Source organism: Dipodomys merriami, unplaced genomic scaffold (genome assembly GCF_024711535.1).
Source record: "Dipodomys merriami isolate MVZ:Mamm:240054 unplaced genomic scaffold, mDipMer1.0.p SCAF_3, whole genome shotgun sequence".
NCBI classification, from domain to species: Eukaryota; Metazoa; Chordata; class Mammalia; order Rodentia; family Heteromyidae; genus Dipodomys; species Dipodomys merriami.
In genome coordinates this window covers 57,580,254-57,602,937 of record NW_027204492.1, presented here as the reverse complement: position 1 = coordinate 57,602,937, position 22,684 = coordinate 57,580,254, and the positions used below count along the sequence as shown (strand labels likewise).

At 37.2% G+C, this 22,684-nt stretch overlaps 1 protein-coding gene across 1 annotated transcript in view; it reads left to right on the top strand.

Moving 5' to 3' along the window:
* Nucleotides 1-7,110, top strand: part of LOC138839809 (uncharacterized) — a 351,218-nt gene extending 344,108 nt beyond the window's left edge. The window contains exons 29-30 of the mRNA XM_070039343.1: nucleotides 47-234; nucleotides 6,633-7,110. Of these exons, the coding sequence (XP_069895444.1) occupies nucleotides 47-234; nucleotides 6,633-6,665 (221 nt within the window). The 3' untranslated portion in view covers nucleotides 6,666-7,110. The remainder of the gene's footprint in view (nucleotides 1-46; nucleotides 235-6,632) is intronic.
* The last annotated feature ends 15,574 nt before the right edge of the window (nucleotides 7,111-22,684 follow it).

Sequence of the window (22,684 nt, the reverse complement as noted above, 5' to 3'; positions counted from 1 at the left end):
ATCTGTTTTCAATTAGTTAAAAATGACTTTTGATTTTGTCATTTAGAAAATGTTAAAAAGAGAGACAACATTCAAAAAGCTTGGCAAAGGCCCATTCCATCAACTTCTGGAGGACATCCTGCTGTCAATCCAAGCTCTAAGAATTCTGCAAAGCTGCGCACCACTGGAATTCCTAATGATCCTGCTCAACTTGCCAAGGACAATGTTGGAATTCCCAAGAATAATGCCAGTAATGTTAGTATTGGAGTTCCTAGGCATAATCCTGAAATTCTCCGCAGCAATGCTAGAGTCCCCATGGGTAATCGTCAGATTCTTAGAGGCAATGGGGGAGTTCACAGAGGCAGTGCTTTTAGAGGGCCTGTGGATAAGGTTCAAACTCCTGGGCATAATATTGGAACTTCTGCACAGAATTTATCTTCTGCCCTTTCTGAGCTCTCAAAGATAGGTGAGCACCGATTATAAAAACTGTTGCTCCACAACAGTCCAGACAGTGAAAGAAACAACATCAAAGACTCTGAACATCAAAACTAAACCTGACAAGCTACCCAAAATAGTAAATGGGACATCAAAATGTAGAATACATGAAATGAATATAATTGTACTTATTGTGATAGTCTTTATCATGATGTTTGGAGCTTTTATTCTGTGTGGCAACTATCAGTTATCTGTGTGATGATCTGGAGGGGATGGGTTGTATAGAAATAATATGCTAACTTCTTTGAGCTTCGATTTCTATGTGGCAATGAGAATTTTTTAATCTAACACTAACCAAGATGCCAACAAACCTTCAAAGAATATTGTACATCTCAAACTTCCAGTAACTTTAGTTCTTTTGGGATATTTTGATGGACAAATGGAAGTGATTGCATAGGTATTTACATTTATCTAGATGGTTACAGCTTAATGCCCAAAACATTTATTGACTAAAATCTAAGGAATCAATATATTTGACAGATTATTAGATTCTCTGAAATGTCTGGATAGAACCTCTGAAGAAAGGTAACTAACAAGAATATTTAACCATATATATATTTGTGACATGTACCTGGCAAAATTGTAAATATTTGCTGGAAGCCTTAAAATACAAGGAGACAATTAACTGTAGAACTGTACATAGTATACGTGCTTGTGATGTAAATAATATGAGTAAGATAACAACACTAACAGCACCACAGGATGCCTAAAGTGTTGCATGCTAAAAAATATTTTTGTTTTTAACATTCATTTTGTTTATTCTTCCCAACACTAAATTAGTTTGGCATGAAAAGATGCAGTACAAAATGGAGAAATTATTGAAATATTTTACTAAATTTCTGGTTAAGATGCTTTTTTCAGAGAGAAGTCAATGACTTTTTATTGGCCCAGATGATCAGCACATTATTAAGATTATATAAGAATGGTTTTCTGTAAAATGTAGTTTTCAAGACCAATTATCTCACAAACTCGTTAAGACAGATCAAGTATGACTGTAAAGTAATGAGATTAACTCATCAGTTACATGAGTAAATAATCTCATTGCCTTATAGTCATACATAAAATTTGTGCTGAGTTTCAGGGCATATGGGCCACAATTCAATTTGTACATTTAAATTTTCCACTTTCCTGAATAATGGTAGCTGTTGTTTTTACAAAACCAAGGGCAAATTAAATAATAGGTTTCCACGAAGCCCCTTATTGTGTGCCTTAACACATAGTGCAAGGGGTGGTAATCTGTGATCTAAGGGCAACTCTTGCCCTTACAGGATCCATTTAGCCTTTGAGGAAGGATGTAAAGAGGCTGACTAGCCTCCCTCTTCACTCTCCCTGTTTCAGCATATGCTTACTGAACCAGGGTTTTGACCTAGGGGAAAAAAAGAAAGGTAGTGAGATTTCTTTCTTCTACTCCTTTTCAACCCAGAAGATGGGATATCATTTCAGACTTGAATTACCTGAATCTAGTATAGGGTGACAAAACCACTGAAGTAATGGAAGAATACAAGCTGCCATGTTTCAATTACTGCCAATGCCTGACTAAGAACAAATACCAAACTGACAAATGATGTTGTTTTACAGATAGTATATTCTATATTCTTTACTGTCACTCTGACTTTGAAATAGAACTACTGCATTGTGAACCACCTTGTGAATGAAAACATAGTAAAGTAAGGTAGAACCTGAGAGATAACTTACTAGGAACTAATATTTACCAAAAGCAAGTGAAAAGAAAGACAGAACGCAAACTTTAGTTCAATTATATACAACACTGATATATATATATATATATATATATATATATATATATATATATATATATATATAAAATTGAAGACAGTCACTAAAGCACCAACATTGTCAACAACAATGGCAAAACTCTGCTTTGTGAGTGTCATTTCTCATGCTTTAAAATCCATATAATTTTGGATATCATGTTCAGTGGCTTAAATTTTAAATATAAAAATCTGTAAAATAGGCAACTGATTCTTGTAAAAATTTAAGAAATTAAAGGAAATTGTTAGGCAAAAAATTCAAATAGAAAGATGGTCTAAGAAGATGATTTGTAATCTTGTAAAGTTATTTGTAGCATCATAATTCTACAAAAGAAACAGTAAACAGCATGCATTATGTCCAACAAGGAAAAATAATTACAAAATTCATATAAATTGGATCTGAGATTTTTTTATTAAAATAATGTAAGTTTGCAAATCTGAGAGCATAGTGGTGAACAAAGATAATAAACCATTTCCAACTTTCTTGTTCTTACTAAATACAAAATAGATTACAATTATATATATGTATTATCTATAAATTTTAACATATCCCCTGAAAAATAAAAAATAATAACAAAATTAATAAATTGGATAAGGTAGGAGAACAGAAAATTTCCTGCATATTGTACTGTGCAAGAAAGAATAGTTATAAAACAATAGATGTTTCATTACTTAACAACCATGATTAGCTAAGTTCTTTGCTTCTAATTTCTTTCCTGTCCAGTGGAAAAAAGAGACAAATTCTAATTTTGAAGATTTTCCACATACAAATCCTTGATTATATTAAAATTATTTTCATCTTCCAATTAAAATATCCAATGTACATTCGGACAATTCCATATGATTTTGGTTAATGTAAGAATTAATTAGAAAAAGAATAATTTTACTTATTAAATTCACCAAATGAAAAAAAACCACTTTCCCAAATGGTTAATGGTATGGAATTAAGGGCAAGAATTACTATAAGACCCTTTCCCCGCAAAAATAAAAAAAAAGAATATAGTGTTTAAGCTACCTACATTGCTTCCAGTCAACATAGTGTTGGGCAAATATTTCTCAAATCATTTGGTTGAATTCAAAATATGCCCAAAAAATCTCAAGTAGAGAAATCATCCATATATTACCATAACTTGTACATTAAAAGAAAGAAATTGCACCCATTCATAAAAGATAATTCTTAAGTATTTTAAATTGTCTATGATTAGAAAGTAAAATAAAGATTTGAAGCATTATACATGTATTGAGACTTTAATTGAACTATTATAAAGTTAAAATATGCCACTTTAGAAAAATATCCCCCCCAAAACTAGGGAATTCCTTTGGATCTTTAGTCTAACAGTGACTGAATATACAATGATTTTTAAAGAATGAGCCAATATAGACAGTATGAATTATTTTCTCAAAAATCCATTTAATAGTGGATCAACTTCATTAATTGCATGTAACATTTCCATCTACTGATTATTCTTTTAGGATATTATAGAAGTGAAAATTCAAAATCTAGCAAAGTGCTTTTAATAGATAATAGGATATAAAGTATATGTGCCTTGTTCAGTAAACATTTTAAGAGCAGAGCCTCAATGGTATAACAATCTTGTAGAACATGAGAGGAAAAACTAAGAAAATGAATTGGCATTGTATGATTTATTTTACAAACAGATAAGCTTTTAAATAGTTCAACTTTAACAGTTTCATCTCTAAAATTCTTATGATTCCCATTATGCCAATCTTACCTCTTGTATATATCCCACAACCTAACCCTTACTCCACTACATACTTTACCTGCTCCCACCACCCACCTTTTCTCATATTGTCTGTACCCTCTCCCCATTTCATCCCTGTTTACCCATACTTCTCTCATTCTTAATGTGTTTTTTGTGCCATATCTTCCTTTCTCCCCTTCTTCCTTGCCCTATCCAATTCCATGCTTACACTGTCAGCTTTATTCACCCTTCCCATTTGCTCTTTTCACCCTTTCTTTCAGCCTATTGCTGAGACACATTCTACCTTTTACATTACTTTTGACCCATTTTAACCCTCCACTCCAACTTTAATCACAAATATCCTTCTATCTTGACCTTTTATAATCAGCATGTAATGAAGACTAACATGAGGACCTCCAATGGAATGAAGATGTTTATATCATACTTTCATAATTTATGAACATAAAACCACAAGAGTTGTAATTTTTCTATATTAGGCTAAATGGTAATATCCACAATAGTACAAAGTAAAAATGATTATGTCAAAATGCAGGGGACTGAATACCAAGTACCCCCCCCACACACACTCAAAGGAATCCTTGATGTGGAAAATAAGCTGGTATATCCTGATTTTTCAAAGAGTATACAAGTAAATGCACCTTTGATTTAAAGTCTTTAACCACTTTAGTGTTTTTTAATTGTAAATGAACTTTGAAAGACCCAGATTTTTCCTTTTCATGTATCATAAATGATCTCTCAGTTTTTTAGGCTCTTTGAATAAATGAACAGATATACATCACCAGTTTCTTCATCTAAATTGTAAAATATGTTAATGTTAAAGGATAAAATATGCACTTTGTGAATTTAACTAGAGCATATTTTTGCTATTAAAAAGTAATATTTTAAGAGTTTATTTTTGAAGCTGACTCACTTCTAGTAGATTTCATTCTTATGCAGCAAGTATCCACCTACAAACCAATTCTCTATTCTTATACATATATTAGAATATAATAAAAAATCTTCAAAATAAAACTCACTTTAAAAGGCAGTGACATTCAAAATTACAATTAATATTAAACTGTGTTAGAAATATTAAGTTAATAGTATTAATTTGCCCCCTAAAAGCACAACAATCTTGAATTTAATCATGAAGATGTCAACTAATTTTCACAATTCCTTCATAATTATATCTAGTCATTCAAAAAATACACAGAAATTAGGGACTTTTAACATTGAAGAATAATATGCTGTCCAAAGTTTATTCCTTAAACCTAACTGTGTAATAAGAGTTTATGTCAATACATGTGCAGTACTTAGCAGGATTCAAAGCAGTATGAGAGAAATTCATTAAGAAGTAATATTAATTTAAAATTATCCATTACCCTGAAAATTCGGTAAAATACACCTCTACACATTATACCTTCCCAAACTTTTAAACTCATCAATTCCTACAACCAAGTGTTTTAGTTTGTTGTGACTATGTCCAGTATGTTTCAAGTAAGTGACTGCATATTTCTCTTTAGCTACATTTATCACCAGTGAGTAGAGAAAAATTCTGTCTTAAGGTAGATCAAGCTCTTCTCTGATTACAGATAATCAGTGAGAACTAATGCCATAATGCCATGCTTTAAGAAATGGGTTTGGTGTTATAAATTTAATTTTCCACCTGCTGAAAATGAAGGAAACAACCTAGTTTTCAAAGTAAAGGATAATAAATAAAGTCCACTGGTATTGTGTAAGACATTTCCCATTTTACCTTGATGCTATAATCGAGTTTGAAAATGTGTATTGTCATTATTTGGTGGCCATTGTTGACTTCTGCCTCATTTACTAAATAGTGTGGTGTGGTTAAAACAGTGTACCATTCAAGGTGATATTTTAATAAATATGTGACATGTGTACCTTGAGCTGTATTGTATCTTTAAATAATTGTGGTGTAGACTGATGTGATGCTTTTCCTTATTCAGGGGTTGAACTACTGCAGCACTAGACTATAAGTTTATGCTAATCTTGCCAAATTCACTACAGATTTTTTAATATATTACTTAAAATTCAAAGAACACTAAAGAGGGGTAATAGCCATTTAAAAATCAAATTGTTAAATTAATCTTATTTCTGTAGCCAAACCTGCCTAACATTCATTAGAACTATTTTCAAAAATCAGAATCAAAATTAATGCTGAACCTGCTAACCAGCTGTGACTTTTATCCCATACTCCTTTGCCCAAACACAGTGACATTTATTGGCAGGTTCAGTTTGGGATTTTTACCTGTATCTGTATGGAAGTGTGCACATACATGTACAAGAAACAGAGAAAGAAGGAAATTTGGAAATAAATAAGGACGGCAGCAACACCATTTATATTTAATCATCAACAGTTTTGACAGTGTATTTTTCTTAACCATTTTAGTTTCCTAGAGAATGATTTAAAAACATTTAGTCAACATCCAATATCACTTCATCTACATGCATAGTATAGACTCGTGGTTCAAAACCTTTGCTTTGTCAGATAGGAGTAGAGATTGCAAATATTAACTTTACTGTCAGACTCAGGAATAAAATTAGGAAGGACAACTAATGTTCAGCCTTACATATTGAATACCTTGAGGGTTTTCTTTCTAAATGTTTCACAAGTTCCATTTGTATAAAAAGTCTCATAAAAATATTGTTTATTATTATTCAGATGCTGAAGTCTTCTGGAATACAAGGTTGGTAAGTCTTAGAAACCAGAACACCAGAAATGTTTGATGTTATAGAAATAAAAACTTTAATTCACTCCCCTCGTATATCTTGAAAAGTAAATTTCAACTCCTGGATAATGGTATTTCTTATAAGTATTTTCAGTTTTATATTTGTATCATGTTAAGACTTGTACTCTAGGTTACATAACTTCTAAGTATTAGCTGTGTTTTTCTTCTTCTCTTCCAGTGATTTGTGACACTGACTGATATTGATGTCATTTGGTTTTGCCAATTACCTTGTTAATATTTTGTGTGTAATAAGATTTGATGGTAAATGTCACTGTGTCATCCTCATACGTATATATTTTCCAATACATTACAATGATGTGTAAGGTGCATTGCAAAATGTTTAAAATACTCTTTTTCTAATGCATTAATCTGCTGAAAACATATATTTGGCACAGTTGTGAAAGCAACATATTTCTGACTAAATTCAAATTTGTCTTTTGCTTTGTAAACTTCATTTGTAAATTTATATTTCAATAAATGGTGTCATCTGCATTCAGATACTGTGTTTTCTGTTTTATTTCATTTTAAAACACATCCCACAGAAACCTCTCTAATTCAGATATGGTAAAGTCAGGAAAATAATAGTTTTAACTATTTGAATGCTTGAAAACAAGCCACACCCCACAAAGTAGTATAGTGCTCTAAAAACTGAATTTAAGCACACAGAGGATACTGTTCAGCAGAGATTGAACAGAGAACAATATCATGCCTGAAGATCCAGCTTCTATTCAGTCCTTTTGAAAACATTGAGGAACAGAGAGAAGTTGTAGAAGGAGGGAAAGCAGCAGTAATTTGGAAGATAAGGAGATTTCAGAGAGTTGGGAGAAGGCAAAGGTTAGTGGAATCCAAATCACTTCCGATAGTGCCCATTGTGATTCATGAAGACAGCCTTCTTACAGGGCCCCCTAAACAGACCCATACCCTTAAGAGGCCCACCAGCAAGAGATAGTCAGCAGCTCCAACTGCACCAGCAAACCCATTCTTCCAGTCAAGTCCCTTGCACAGAGGGTAGGAGACCTAGTGGATAATAAGAAATATCTGCCCTGAGGAGGAGCAGGAGAAACCCATCAGCAACACAACAACGGGGATCTCCCAGTTTGAAGACAGCAAATAGCCTGTAAGATGATCACAAAGCCTTTGTGTCCTGATGGGTCACAGGCTTCAAACAGTGCAGTTAAATGCAATCAAGTAAGGATGCTGGGTTGCCACCATTACTGCCTCCTGGTTTGCCAGGAGTCCCAGCCATGAGTATCACTAACATAGTAGACAGATGGGCATGAGCAGAGGGCAAAAGTTGACTTTTTGCACTGTGATTCCCCTTACTTTTCCCACTGTTACCTTGAATCCCCTACAATGTGACTTAGTTTCCCTCTCCACTCTAACTGGTTCTTCAGCAAAGGCTGTCTATAATCAATGGAAATGAAATCGTGAAGGTGAAGAGAGTGTTGGAGGAGATTCACCAAAATTTCAGAGAATCAGGTAGTGTCACTCATCTTGAAATCCAGTACCTGCTGTGTATCTCAGACATCATTGCCATAGGAGAAAGACCAGATACCAGTCAAGTCAACAACTAGTCTGTAGCACAGCCTTAGAACCATGTGAAGAGTGGAGGAAATGTCTGCAAAATGCCAGTAAAGTTTTAGGAGTGGAACAGAATAGAGTTTCCATGTATAAGAGAAACAATTACCTACAGGGATGGGCAGGAAGGAAGTTGGGTGCCTTCTCAAGTAATAGTGGTCTTTGGCCCAAGGTGAAGTTGTCCTTGGTGTTGCAAAAGGATGCAGAAGTAGTGCACGTTGGAAGACCAGAATTCAGATTACTCAGCTCTTAGGACCACCTTTGTTTCTCCTGCCTAGTAGGAGCCAATAGCAGGGTGGATGGCAGGTGTTTGAGTACAGAGAATATGCAGGGATGGTGCTCCCTCCTCCCTCAACCAAAGATAGGCCTATTCCCACAGACTACCTGTTTCATTCATCAGCTGCCATGTTTTTTAGCTTCCTAAATAGAAAGGTGGCAGGCAAAATGAGAAAAAGAGAACAGGAAACTACTATGATGTGGGGAGGTGGGAAGGGAGATGGGAAAACAGCTTGGGTTTTGCATGTGTGTCTTATTTGTTCTGTATATTGTTGTTGTTGTTGTTGTTGTTGTTGTTGCTGTTGTACTTGTCTGCAATTTTAAGTGCTTTTATTTTATTTTTTATTTTTTGCCAGTACTGAGGATTGAACTCAGGGAATGGCTGCTGTCCTAATTAGGCTTTTGTTCAATGCTACCATTCTACCACTTCAGCCATATCTCCACTTCTGGCTTTTTGATAGTTAATTAGAGACAAGATTCTTACACACTTTTTTCCACAGGCTGGCTGTGAACTGTGGTCCTCATCTCAGCTTCTTAAGAAGCTAGGATTACTAGCACAGAAGTGCTTTCAAAAAACAAAATAATAATAAGATAATAATAAGTGTAGGTTTTGGCTTAGAAATCTCCAGGAATGAGGTGCAGGAAACTGAAAATATTGCCCCTTTATCTGACAGTATTGTCAGTATTCACCATATAGTCCTCTGGATTCTGTGAGCCAGGCCTCGGACCTTCCAGCTAACTGTTTCACACGAGCCACTATTTTGAAGTCAGTGTATAACCAGTGGAGCTGGGGTTGGAACCTGGTGGCTGCTAGGTCTGCCCACAAAAAAATAAACTGGCCCCTTCTCTTTGTTCTTCTCTATGTATACATGACCCCTTCCCTAGTATTCCCCACCTAGCACCTGTAACTCAGGTAACTGGCACACCTGGGGGCAGTGGGAGGTCCCCCAGGTTCTGGGGTTACTTCATCTTCCTCTGAGGTCACATCTGCATCACCCTGCTCATGCCTCCTTCAGACTGTGAGAGGTTCCCTGGCTCTGAGGTCAAGTAAACTGTGGCCACCACTCCTTCTGCCCTCTCCCTATATGATCAGTCTCCATGACTCCATGATTAGTTTCTCCCCTTCCCTCTACATGCCTCCATCTCATGTAGGCTGGTAGTTCAGTTATACCAAATAAACTTTTCTGCATAAACAATCATGTGGCAGTCTCCATTTGGCAAATCTTACATCTGGTGCCAATACCTGGGAGGGGATAGTGTCAGATATCTCTGGATCCCTCTCTCTCTCCAAGTCAATTTGCTTCCTGGGCACCCCCTACTTGGACCAAAATTGCAGAAAGCCAAAGGAACCCCACCTCAGACTTTTCACCTTTACCATTGCTGGTTATACATCCACCATACCATCTCCTGTCTGTGTCTGGTGAACAATTCCCATCTACTGGTCCCTATGTCCTGGCTCTCTCTCCTTCTCCCTCTCCCTCCTTCCCTCCCTCCCTCTCTTCCTCCCTCCCTCTCTCCCTCTATCTCTCTCTCTTTCTCTCTCCCTCTTTCCCAACTTCCCTCCCCTCTCTCTCTGTGTCTCTGCCTCTCTCTTTTCTCTCTCTGTGTGTCTCTCTCTTTCCCTGTCTCTCTGTCTCTCTCCCTCCCTCCACTCCCACACACCAGAGAGACCTTGTATGCCTTTTGGCCTACTTTCTACATTTGTAGGGACACCTCAATATGTCCTCCTCACCAGATTCCCACCAAAGGACTCCATAAAGCCAAAATGCCTTTTTTATTACAACAATTTCTGCCAATGAAGTGGCAAAAGGCCAGAACTTCTATATATTCATGTTTTCTTTGCGCTTCTTGATCATTCTTCTCCTGTGGCTGACACAGGATCAAAGTGGCCATAAGCCTCTCAGCCACCTACTCTAAAAAGGTAACGTCCTTATCTTGTAGCAGTTCAATCTCCCCTCTCCCTTTCTCTTTCTCTTCCTCTTTCCCACTCTCTGCTTTTGTCCTTGAGATTGAGATTCAGGCTGGGTCCCAGGGACCCCTTCTTAGATCCCTCTTGAAGGTTACCCATCCCTTCATTTCTGTTTGTCTGTTTTTGTCTGTTTGTTGCTTGTTTGCTTCCTTGATTCCTTACTCAATAAAGCTCTGCCAAGTTTTCTTACTATCATCACGTGTCCAGAAATTGGCCATCTTGGCCACATATTGTGGTTTCATGTGAATCCTACCATTCCAGCAAGTGTTCACAGGACAATTTGTATACTGATGTGTCTATTTAACAAAACTGTTTCAAAGGATTCTTTGGAAACCAAGACTTAACTGGCTGAACCTGCCAAAAGAAAATATACAGGCAATTTTAGCCTCAAACTGTGTGCAGTTCTAAGGTAACCAAGACTTAACTGGTTCCTCAGGCCAAAGAAAAAGTGGGCAGTTTTAAACTCAAGCCACAAAGAAGCTCATTAGATTTGGGTGTGAACAAATGTGGGGCACATGGGCAGCAAAGATGGCGCTGAGAAGAAGTTGAGTGGGCAGAGCCTGAGTTGTTTATGTTAAAATCTGACTGGATGCCACAACCAGGTGAAGTGACTCAGTGCCTGAACAGCTCGTGGGCAGCAGGGAAAGTATAGAAAGCTTAGGTGCATGATAGGGTGACCTCTACAGTGATTGGTTGGTTCCTTTTCCTCCCTTTCCATGCCACATGGTTTTTTGCTTTAAAAAGTGCTTGCTTTGTGGTAATAAACAAGTTCCTGCTTGACTTGACTCCCTGCTGCATCTGACTGTCTCCGAAGCTAAGGGAGGCTGGGGAACGGGCTAGCAGCGCACTTACCTTTCCTCGGACCCCATCCGTCTTCCATGGGATGGACCCACAAATGTGACTAATGTCTGTTTCACAAGTATGTAAACTTGGATACAGAGCTGACAATGATTTCAATATTAATTCGTATCCTAAAGTGCTAGATTCAGATATAAATTCACTAGATTGATTAATCAATTGATGTTTCAAAACTCTCATCATGTCTACTATCGAGTTGTGTAATTACAGATATTATTCTCTGCAGCATTTAGTCAGACTCATGGAGGGATAAATAACTCTTACAAGTATTTATTGGTCAACCTTAACTTCTATTCTAACAAGTTCCAGGCAAAGCCCTGCTTAAAAACTATTAATCTCCTGTTGCTTCAATTGAAAATAAAAAAAGGTCTCATGGAAAAAAAAAATCACTTGATCTGTCACCCTGCCCCTCCTATGTGGGACATACCATCAGCCAACTGGGAGAATCCATCCACCTAGACCCCTGGGACTAAGCCAGTTTTGGCAATGAGGGATCATGGAAAGGAGAAAGAGGAGATGGTATCAGAACCTAAATGGAGTTACTTTGTGCTTGCCCTTTCAAAATTAACCAGAGCTGGGAAGTCAAAGGAACCATAGGTCACATAGTTTCCTTGTTCTCATTAATTAGTATGTCTAGAATAATTTTAGCAGATGAGCAGAATAGCTCAATAGCTATGTACACATGACCATATAAAATGATGCTAAGCAAAATGAACTCCAAGATATAGACACAATAAATTTTTCTTTGTTGTTGTTATTTTTAATGCACTATGTTATTTCTTGTTTCCTTTGGATGTTCTGTGATATATCCCCTGTTGTTACGGTATATGATGTGGGGACCCTGGTATTGTATACCTGTTTATCTGAATTAGGGAAGGGAAAGGGAACAGCAGTACGGTGAGACAAAGGACACAGGGGGAACCAAATCAACAATGATATTCACAAGACAATATGTGGAAATGATCTATACAACTTGGGTGGGGAATTGGGGGGAGGGAAAGTAACAATTTTGAGGTAACAAGTTTGACAAGAAATGTATTTATTGCCTTACTATTTAATGGTAACGCCTCTGTACATCACCTTGACAGTAAGAAAAAAGAAAACAGTTAATAACCATCCCTATCTAATGTTCATACCTGTCTTTTTTCTAAATGGACAGGAACTTATAGTCTTAGACTCAGAATAGTTTGCCTTGGCACTTTCTTGGTTCTCCCATCAATACTCTATAGTCTAGATATCTATGATGTAGACATCTATAGTACAGTTACAGGCAATGATCAAAGCCTACACCTAGTCCCTTAACCACTCTAATCCAGCCCCCAGCTTCTGACTGGTTATTCTTTTTTATTTTTTAATATATTTTTATTGTAAAGATACTGTACAGAGGGGTTACAGTTTCATGAGCAAAATAATGAGTCCATTTCCTATCCAGCATTGTTACCCCACTCCCTATCAACCCTTCCCTCCCCACCTCCCTAACTCCTCCTTCTCCCCCCACTGTAAAGTTGTAAAGTTCATTTCAACATAGTGTCTTGTACATCTCTTTGTTACAATGGGTCATCCTGTATCTTTATTTCAGCATTTTCTTATTTCCCTTCCCCCCCCCCAAATTCGAAAAATGTATATACAAGATGCAGGACACAAGATGCAGGAATCAAATACAGTGACAACAGATATTGTACAATGGGGGAAGGACATACAAAAGAAACAAAAAAAATCACATAGTACATTATAATTACATTTAAAAAAAACAAGAAGAAATATAAAACTGCTTGTGTCCCTATCTTGGGGCTCATTTCAGTTAGCATCAGGTTACATGGTCATATGTACATAGCTTTTGACCCCTTCTGCTTATCCTAGGCATATACTAGTTATTGCAGATAAGTGAAACCATAGGAACTATGTTTATTCGAGTCTGGCTCTCTTCACTTAATAAAATTTTTTCCAAGTCTTAACCAATCCGTGATGTTCTCCCCTACCCAGTCACCAGATGATAATCAGTCATAAGTAGTAGGGACGTGATCTACCAATTCTAGGACCTTTTGGTGTACAGGAGACAGGAGCTAGCCAAGTCATTCAATTTTTAATTTTCTGCCCTGAACCCATCCCCCTGCCATTTGTGGGCCCTCTAATAATATTTTTTTTCTTGTTCACCCTCTGCCTCATAAAAGTTAGTTCAAATTTCATCCAAAGACACACCAAGGAACTGTTTATCACCAAAGAACTGTTGCTGCTGCCTTCTCCCAGACCAGATAACATCTCCACCTTCTACCTCTAATGTCAATGACCCTTGCCAGCAAGAATTAGCCAGAGAATCAGCACTCCTTTATAACTATCAAAAGGCTGGAATGTTAGTTCTGCTCTGGGGAAATGGCCCCTTCCCTTTGCTCTCCCTTTGTGCATGCATACCCCCTTCCCTAGAAGTCCCCTCTTAACATCTGTAACCCAGGTAACTGACACACCTGGGGGCAGTAGGAGATTCCTCCAGATTCTGAGGTAACTACTATCCACCCCAGTCACGCCTCATTTGAACCAGGAGAGATTCACAGGCTCTGAGGTTATGTCTGCATCTGCTGTGGCCAATACTCCCCCTCCCACCCTCTCCCTATGTAATCAGTCTTCATGATTAATTCTGCCCCTCCTTCCTTCAGCACACCTCCATCTCTTGCAGGGCCAGCAAGTTTGGTCTCCTAATAAACTCTTCCATCTGAACATGTGGAGGTCTCCTGTATCCAAAACTTATACTGGCTGTCCCTTCTGAACCCCTAACACAGGGTGATCCCCACCTTCAACAGGAGGCAACACTCTCCTGTCATCTAGCCTTCTAGCAGTTGAATTGGACCCAGCTTCCCTGGTAAACAGAGACTAAAGAAACTTCTAGGGTCCTGTTCCTGGTCATGTGACTCCAAGGGTACACACAGGCCCCTTTTGTGCCTGAACCAAATGGGATAGAAGGCAGGAGTACACCCTGCAATTTTTCTTTGCTGATAGTGTGCTACATACTGTGACCTCACCCCATATCATGGGCTCTTGAGTTGGCAGAATAAGTATTTTATAAGTGATATAAATCATACAGTTCTGTAATAAATAAAATGATGCGCCGGGCGCTGGTGGCTCACGCCTGTAATCCTAGCTACTCAGGAGGCTGAGATCTGAGGATCACGGTTCAAAGCCAGCCCGGGCAGGAAAGACCGTGAGACTCCTATCTCCAATAAACCACCAGAAAACCGGAAGTGGCGCTGTAGCTCAAGTGGTAGAGCGCTCGCCTTGAGCTGAGGAGCTGAGGGACAGCGCCCAGGCCCAGAGTTCAAGCCCCACGACCGACCAAAAAATAAAACAAAAATAAAATAAAATAAAAATAAAATAAAATGATGCAAGTGTTCAGTTAGTGCTGTCAACTAATGTGCCATAAATTTTGTAAAAATCACAAAATAAATGTTTAAAATTGGCTAGCTCCCCCTGTCAACAGTGTGAATTCAAACAACAAATGTTGGTGGGTATGTGAGGAAAAAGGAACCCGACTGCACTGTTGGTGGGAATCCAAGCTAGTATAACCACTCTGGACAGCATTATGGAGGTTCCTCAAAACATTAAATATGAATCTTCCCTGGAACCTAGCCATAAACTCTTGGATGTATGTAGAACATCACAAGCCAGGATACCGTAAAGACATTTTCACACCCATGTTCATTGTTGCACTATTCAATAGCCAAGTTGTGGAAAGAACCCAGATGTCCTACACAGATGAGTGGATCAAAAAATCTGTACCTATACATAATGGAATTTTATACAGCCATTTAGAAAGAATAATGTTATCTTATTAGGAGGAAAATGGATAGACCTACTAAGTGAGGTAAGCCAAGCTTAGAAAGACAAACAGTGCATGTTTTCTCTCATATATGGAAGCTAGATGTAAAATACAATGGGACATGATAAATTACATAGGACTCTAGACACACACATAGTGAGAACAAAAGAAAATACTCTTAGTGGAGGAATGCAAGGGTGCAACACCTATGTGCCAATGATCATATACAATATTATTTATCAAAATGATCTCCAGCAAATGGAAACAATAGACTATTTCTTTTTTGTTTTTGTTTAATTTCTTTTTGTCTTGTTTGTTCATTAATCTGTTTGGGGGAGGGGAGGGTAAGGCATAGAAATGGTAGGATAAAAGGTGAACAATTGTAGCAGTGGTACACGCTAGACACTTTATTGAAAATGCACTATACAACTTGTGGATAGACATGGGAGGGAAAATCTGGGAGAGAGCGAAGGAAGGCATGACATTGTCCAAAAAGAAAAGTACTCATAATCCCTGTGCTGGTAACTCATGCTTATAATAATGGCTACTTGGGAGGCTGTAATCTGAAGATCACAGTTTGAAACCAGCCCAGGCATGAGATGAGTCTCTCATCTCCAATAAACTACTTTTAAAAAGTTTGAAATGGTGCTGGGGCTCAAGTGGTAGAGCACTAGATGTGAGCACATCGAAGCTCAGGAACAGCACACAGGCCCTGAGTTCAAGTCCAGGGACTGGCCAAAAAAAAAAAAAAGGAAAGAAAAGAAAAGTACTCATGACCAGATTTATGTAACTGTAAACTTTCTGTACATCACATTTATAATAATAAAAAATTTAAATTAAAATATTTAAAACATATAAAATATATTAATTGTATTAAATATTATATAAATATAATATATATATACATAAATTTCAGGAAACAGATGTTCTGAGTCCTTCCTTTGAACTTCCTTTTGCACTACTCAACACATTTACTTATAGTTTAGTCAAAATAAAGCCAAAGCTAAGCATGTATTTCGTTTTTATCTAAAAGCTGACTATAAAACCTGAAAAATCAATAATATGTATGCTATTGTGAAATGAAGATGATGATGCTTCTATTGGAACTAATAAATATAATAAACTTAATACATTTACATTCTTTATCTTGTGCTACTTTATTTTTGCTGTAATTAGGAACCCAAATCATCTGCATACTTATATTTAGCCTACAGACACTAACATTGCTTAACAATTCCATTGTCCTATCAATACGACATTATTATTCCAGATGAGTCATCTAGGACTGTAAAAGTTACCAATAACTTTACTGTTCATTCCAGAAACATTCTGAATCATAAAATATTCATTAGAAACATCAAATAACATTTAATACCTAGTATTTTGTTTGCCTCTAAAGTCTTTCCTTGCTTTTCTTCAACAATCTAAATGATTATACATAGCATGATCTTCACTTAATCTTCACAAAGCTCTCTCTATAGAGAGAATTGCCTTGTATTAAACAGACTCTTGATGAAATTACCAACAAAACAATGAACAGCCTACAGGGCATGAGTGGCTCACACCTGCAATCCTAGGTACTCAGGAGGTTGAGATCTGAGGATTATGCTTCAAAGCCAGCTTGAGCAGGAAAATCCATTAGATTCTTTTTTTAAATTTAATTTTATTTTATTTGTGAACATACTGTACAGAGGAGTTGCAATTACATGGGCAGGATAATGCGTACATTTCTTACCAAGCATTGCAGCCTCCTCCTTTGTTTACCCTTCACATCCCTTCCCAGCCTCCCCCCTCCCCCCCAATCCCAATCCTTCTCCTTCCCCTCCCCTTCCCCCCCCCCTGCACCGACGTTGTAAAGCTCGTTTTGGACATGACAACTTGTACTTCTCATTGTTGCAACAGGTCCACCTGTATCCTTAAACAACTGGTTTTTCCCCATCTCCTCCACAAGTTATACTGACATCAAATATAGTGAAAGCAGGGGTTATACTGTGGGGGAGGGACATACAAAGCAACAAAGAGATAATCTTATAAATGCATGAAAGAAAAAAACATTAAAATACATATCTAAGGGTTCATTTTCCTGACATCACATTATCTGACCTTTTCCGCTTGACTCATACATATACTAGATATTAGATTCTTATTTCCAATTAACCACCTAAAAGCCAGAAGTGAAGCTGGGGCTCAAGTGATAGAATGATAGCCTTGAACAGAAAAGTTCAGGGACAGTGACTGAGCCCTGAGTTCAAGTCCCAGGACCAGCACAGAAAACAAGCAAGAAAGAAAAAGGAAATATACTGCCTGATGGTGCATCCCAGTCCAATCCAATGTGTTGATTGGCATACAATTACACGCAGGAGACTTAGCCAAGTGATTGAAGGCCCTTTAGGCTGTATACATCCTCACCTCTAAAAATCAGTGATTGTCAGGGTTTGAAGAATGGGGAGGGGATGAAAAGACAGAGTACATAGTATATTTAGGGAAGTGACAATATACTGTATGATACATTACTGGTAGATACCTGTTAGTATACATTTGTTAAAACTCATATATATATATATATATATATATATATATATATAATACCTATATTGAACCAGTATTGGTGATGTAGCTCAGCTGAAAAATGTTGGCCTGGCCTATGCAAGGCTTTGGTTTTGATCCCCAGGATCACAAGGAAAGAAAAAGAAATAAAATAGTGAATCCTCAAATTAACTATGGACTTTGAGTAATAAAGATTTGTCAATGTAAGGTCACCAGTAATGATAAATCTACCACTCTAGTGCCAGATGTTATACCTGGGAAGGAAATGAGGGTATTAAGGCAGGGAGTGCAGTGGAATGGTGTTTTTTTCTTACTTTTGCTATGAGCCTAAATGTTCTGGAAGAATCAAACTTTTTTAAAAATAGGTCCAGGCTAATCATGAGGTTCCATTAGCAACTGGATCAAAAACAGTGACAGTACCAGAGGTTGGAGTGATGTACTTTGATTATGAAAGAGGGCATCATACACCAAGAAGTATATTTAGTTATGGAAAGAGTCATGTAGTCATCATTCATGTGAATAGTATTTTCAAGATATATGTAATAGATGGTTGCAATTTGGATATCTTCACAAATTTCATCATTATTTTTAACAATCTTGAGTCATGATCCAGGAGAATATTTCTTTTATCATCAACTACATTTGTAAATAAAATGATAAATTAATTTTGGTTCAAACACAGTCTCATTACTATAACAAAACCTTATTGTTGCTTCCTAAGTATTTTTTTTTCTATTTGTACACTGGTAGTTTACATCAGGTCCCAGAAATTGTTTATTTTTGCTTTATATATCTTAATGGAGTCAATTGGAGTGTACTATATTTTTCTAGGAATTATCCATATCACCTAAATTTTCAGTTTATTTTATTGTACATTGTCAGAGTAAGATCTCTGTACTTTTCATTTTCTGAGTATCAATAATTAATTTCCCATTTTATGTCTTATTTTCTATATTGGTACCCTCAGCTAGTGTTTTGTTTATTTTTTCAAAGAACTGGGATTTTGATTTGTAAATATAATGTACTCTTTCTCTGTTGTTTACACATAAATTTAAACTTTAAATATGTTACACTTTTCTTCCTTGCACTTTCATTCTTTTCGTTTACTTTGTTACTTTTCTAGACTGAGTTCAGCATTAAACTCAGTCTTGTTTCAGTCAATATAACCATGTCTATATATCTGCAAAAGTTGATGTTTATATTTCTGTTTTATAGAATGTGACCTAAAATCTGATCAATATTTGTGAATGTTCCATGTGCCTTAATAATATGTTTTGTATCATAAAGATGTATTGTCTTCAGTATATAGGTAATATATTTGTTGGTTATGTTGTGATATTAATTTTCAATGCTGAATCACAAATTACCACAAAATATCAGCATGGAGCAACCCACCATTATTAATCTCAGTTTTTGTGAGTCAGGAGGCTGAGCATTGCTTATCTGGCTTTTCTGCTTCGGGTCTCATAAGACATCAGTCAAAATGTCAGTCAAATTGCTTTCTCATCTAGAGTCCCCACTGGGAAGGAACTAGTTTGAGAAGCTGATTTGTTTTGTTGGCAGAATTAACTTCCTTGTGCTTGTGGTTGTAGGACTCAAAAATCTATTTTTTTGTGTGTGCCCATCCCAGAGCTTGAACTCAGGGCCTGAGCACTGTCCCTGAGATTTTTGCTCAAGGATAGCACTCTACTTTGAGCCACAACTCCATTTCTGGCTTTGGGGGGATTAATTGGAAATGAAAGTCTCATGGACTTTCTTGTGTGGGCTGACTTTGAACTGTAATCATCAGATCTCAGCCTCCTGAGTAGGAAGTGTGAGCCACTGGCACTGAGCTGAGGGAAAAATTTTGTTAGTTTGTCAAGCCTATGTGGTTTCATAAGAGTTCTTACCTAGCATGTGATCAAGGACTTGGGTGTGATTGTCAACACCACAAAAAAATGTAATGTGTCATGAAGGAGAGGAACCATCCACTTTGGATAATTGTTGAACCCCATTATTGGGGATTTAAAAATTAGAATAAATACTTCTTCAAAGGAAAGGTGGAAAAATAGTGTGGCTCAGTACTTGAGGTTTTATTCAGCATGCAGAAGGCCATGGGTTTGATATCCAGCATTGCAAAAAGAATGACTATTTTCAAAGGGATGATGATGTATCTTAGTGATAGAGTGCTTGTCTAGCATGAGGAAATCCTAGATTAATCTCTAAAACTGAAGTTACAATACAAATAGGCATCATCTAGACCAGGAGAAATGCTCCATTATTCTTTTCTTAAACTGTGTTGGGTAGGAGCAAAAACAAATATGGACAAAAGAGAGGAGGGCAAAGTATAAAGTAACTTTGTTCTAAGAAGATGACAAAAAACTATTTTTTATTTCTATACTTTGTATAAGAAAAATTTAAATTTTAGTTTAAATCTAGTTTACAAATGTAAGTTTAGTTTCTTTTTTAATATATATTTTTGTTGTAAAGATACTGTACAGAGGGGTTATAGCTACATGAGTGAGGTAATGAGTCAATTTTCTATTGAGCATTGTTACCCCCTCCTTTGTTTTTCCCCTACAATCCCTTCCATCCCCACCTCCCCAATTCCTCCCTTTCCAACCCCCCCAAGTTATAAAGTTCATTTTCAACATAGTGCCTTGTACATCTCATTGTTATAATGAGTCAGCCTTTATCCTTATTTCATCATTTTGTTATTTCCCTTCCCCTCCCCAACTTAGAAAAATGTACATACAAGATGCAGTGCACGGGAATCACATACACAGAAAACAGAGGTTGTACCATTGGGGAAGAACATATAAAAGAAACAAAAAAATCACCTCTTGTGTCCCTATCTTGGGGTTTATTTCACTTAGCATCATCTTATATGTTCATATGTACATAGCTTTTGACCTTTTCTGCTTGTCCTAGACATTTACTAGTTATTGCAGATATGGGAAACCATGGGACCTATGTTTCTTTGGGCCTGGCTTACTTCACTTAATATAGGTTTTTCCAAGTTTTTCCATTTCCTAACAAATGGGGCCATGTCATTCTTTCTGATGAAGGCATAGAATTGAATTGTGTGTATTAATACCATACTTTCTTTTTTGTTTGAGTGTGCAACTGTCTTTATCTTTTTTCTTTTCTTTAGTTTAAATTGTTGCCTCCTTGGACTGGGAAGGTGGCTTAGTGGTAGAGTGCTTGCCTTGCATGCCTGAGGCCCTGGGTTCGATTCCTCAGCACCACATAAGCAAAAACAAAAAAAGCCAGAAGTGGCGCTGTGGCTCAAGTGGTAGAGTGCTAGCCTTGAGCTGAAGAGCTGAGGGAGAGTGCCCAGGACCAGAGTTCAGGCCCCACGACCGGCCACCCCCCCAAAAAATAAAAAAAATAAATTGTTGCCTCCTCCTTTGTTTCCCCATACCATCCCTTCCCCTCTCTACCCCCCTCACCCCCATACCCCCTTCCACCCCTCACCCCCACACGCCAAAGTTGTAAAGTTCGTTTTTTGACGTAACATCTTATACATCTCATTGGTGTAATGGGTCCACCTGTAACCCTATTTAAACAGTTATTTTCCTTCCCCTCCACAAATTATATCAATATCAATCACAGTGAATGCAGGGCTTATACCCTGGAGGAGGTACATACAAAGCAACAAAGAAATCATCTTATACATATGTTGGAAACAATCACAAGAAAGAAAAAAAAACATTTGAATCCTTATCTTGGGGTTCATTTTGCCTAACATCAACTTGTCTGACAGTTTCTGTTTGTCTCAGACATATACTAGTTATTGCAAATAAGGGAAACCTCACTTTCTTGATCCATTCATCTACAGAGGGGCATCTATGTTGGTTCCATATCTTAGTTATGGTGAATAATGCTGCAATAAACATAGTTGTGCTGGTAGCCTTAGCATGGCCTTATTTGTGATCATTTGGGTAAATGCCCAAATGTGGGATTGCTGGGTCATACGAGAGCTCTATGTGTAGTCTTTTGAGGAATCTTCATATTGCTTTCCAGAATGGCTGAACAAGTTTACACTCCCACCAACAATACAATAGGGTTCCCTTCTGTCCACATCCCCTCCAGCATCTGTTATTAGATTTCTTGATTGTAGCCATTCTAACTGGGGTGAGGTAGAATCTCAATGTTGTTTTGATTTGCAAAAATGTAGTTTCTTAAAGAGAATTTTTTAATGATAGGTATCAGAAAAAAATATTGGAAAACTCCATAAGCAGACTGTACAAATTCCCCATGAAAAAAGTTTTAAATTCTTGATTGACGATTGGATCAGAAATTGTGGAGCTCACTTACTAGGCAATGATAATGTGAAGAAGTTGATATTGTGGTGTGTGTGTGTGTGTGTGTGTGTGTGTGTGTGTGTGTGTGTGTGTGTGTGTGTGTGTGTGTGTGTGTGTGTGTGTGTGTGTGTGTGTGTGCTCATTCTGGGTCTTGGATTGAGGGCCTTGGCCTTATCTCTGAGTTTTTTCAGTCCAGGCTGACACACAACCACTTGAGTCACAGTTTTATTTCTGGCTTTTTTATTTTGGTGGGGATTGTTAATTGGAGAAAACTGGACTTTCTTGCCCAGGCTTGCTTTGAACCACAATGCTAAAATCTTAGTTTCCTGAATAGGTAGGATTACAGAGTGTGATTTACCAGCACTGTGCTAATATTTTGAACTTTTTTTGTTGGTCGTGGGGCTTGAACTCTGGGCCTGGGTGCTGTCCTTCAGCTCTTCAGCTCAAGGTTAGCGGTCTACCACGTGAGCCACAGTGTCACTTCCAATATTTTCAAAATTTAAAGAAAAAGAAGGTAAGTGATTAAAGAAAAAAATAAGCTTCTTTGACATTGGCAGAACACAACTGAGCAATGTGTGAATGTCTTCATCATTTATGCCAGGCACTGGACACGTTCTAAACTATGGATCAAATAATCACAAAGTTTCGCTCAGATGTTTTTAC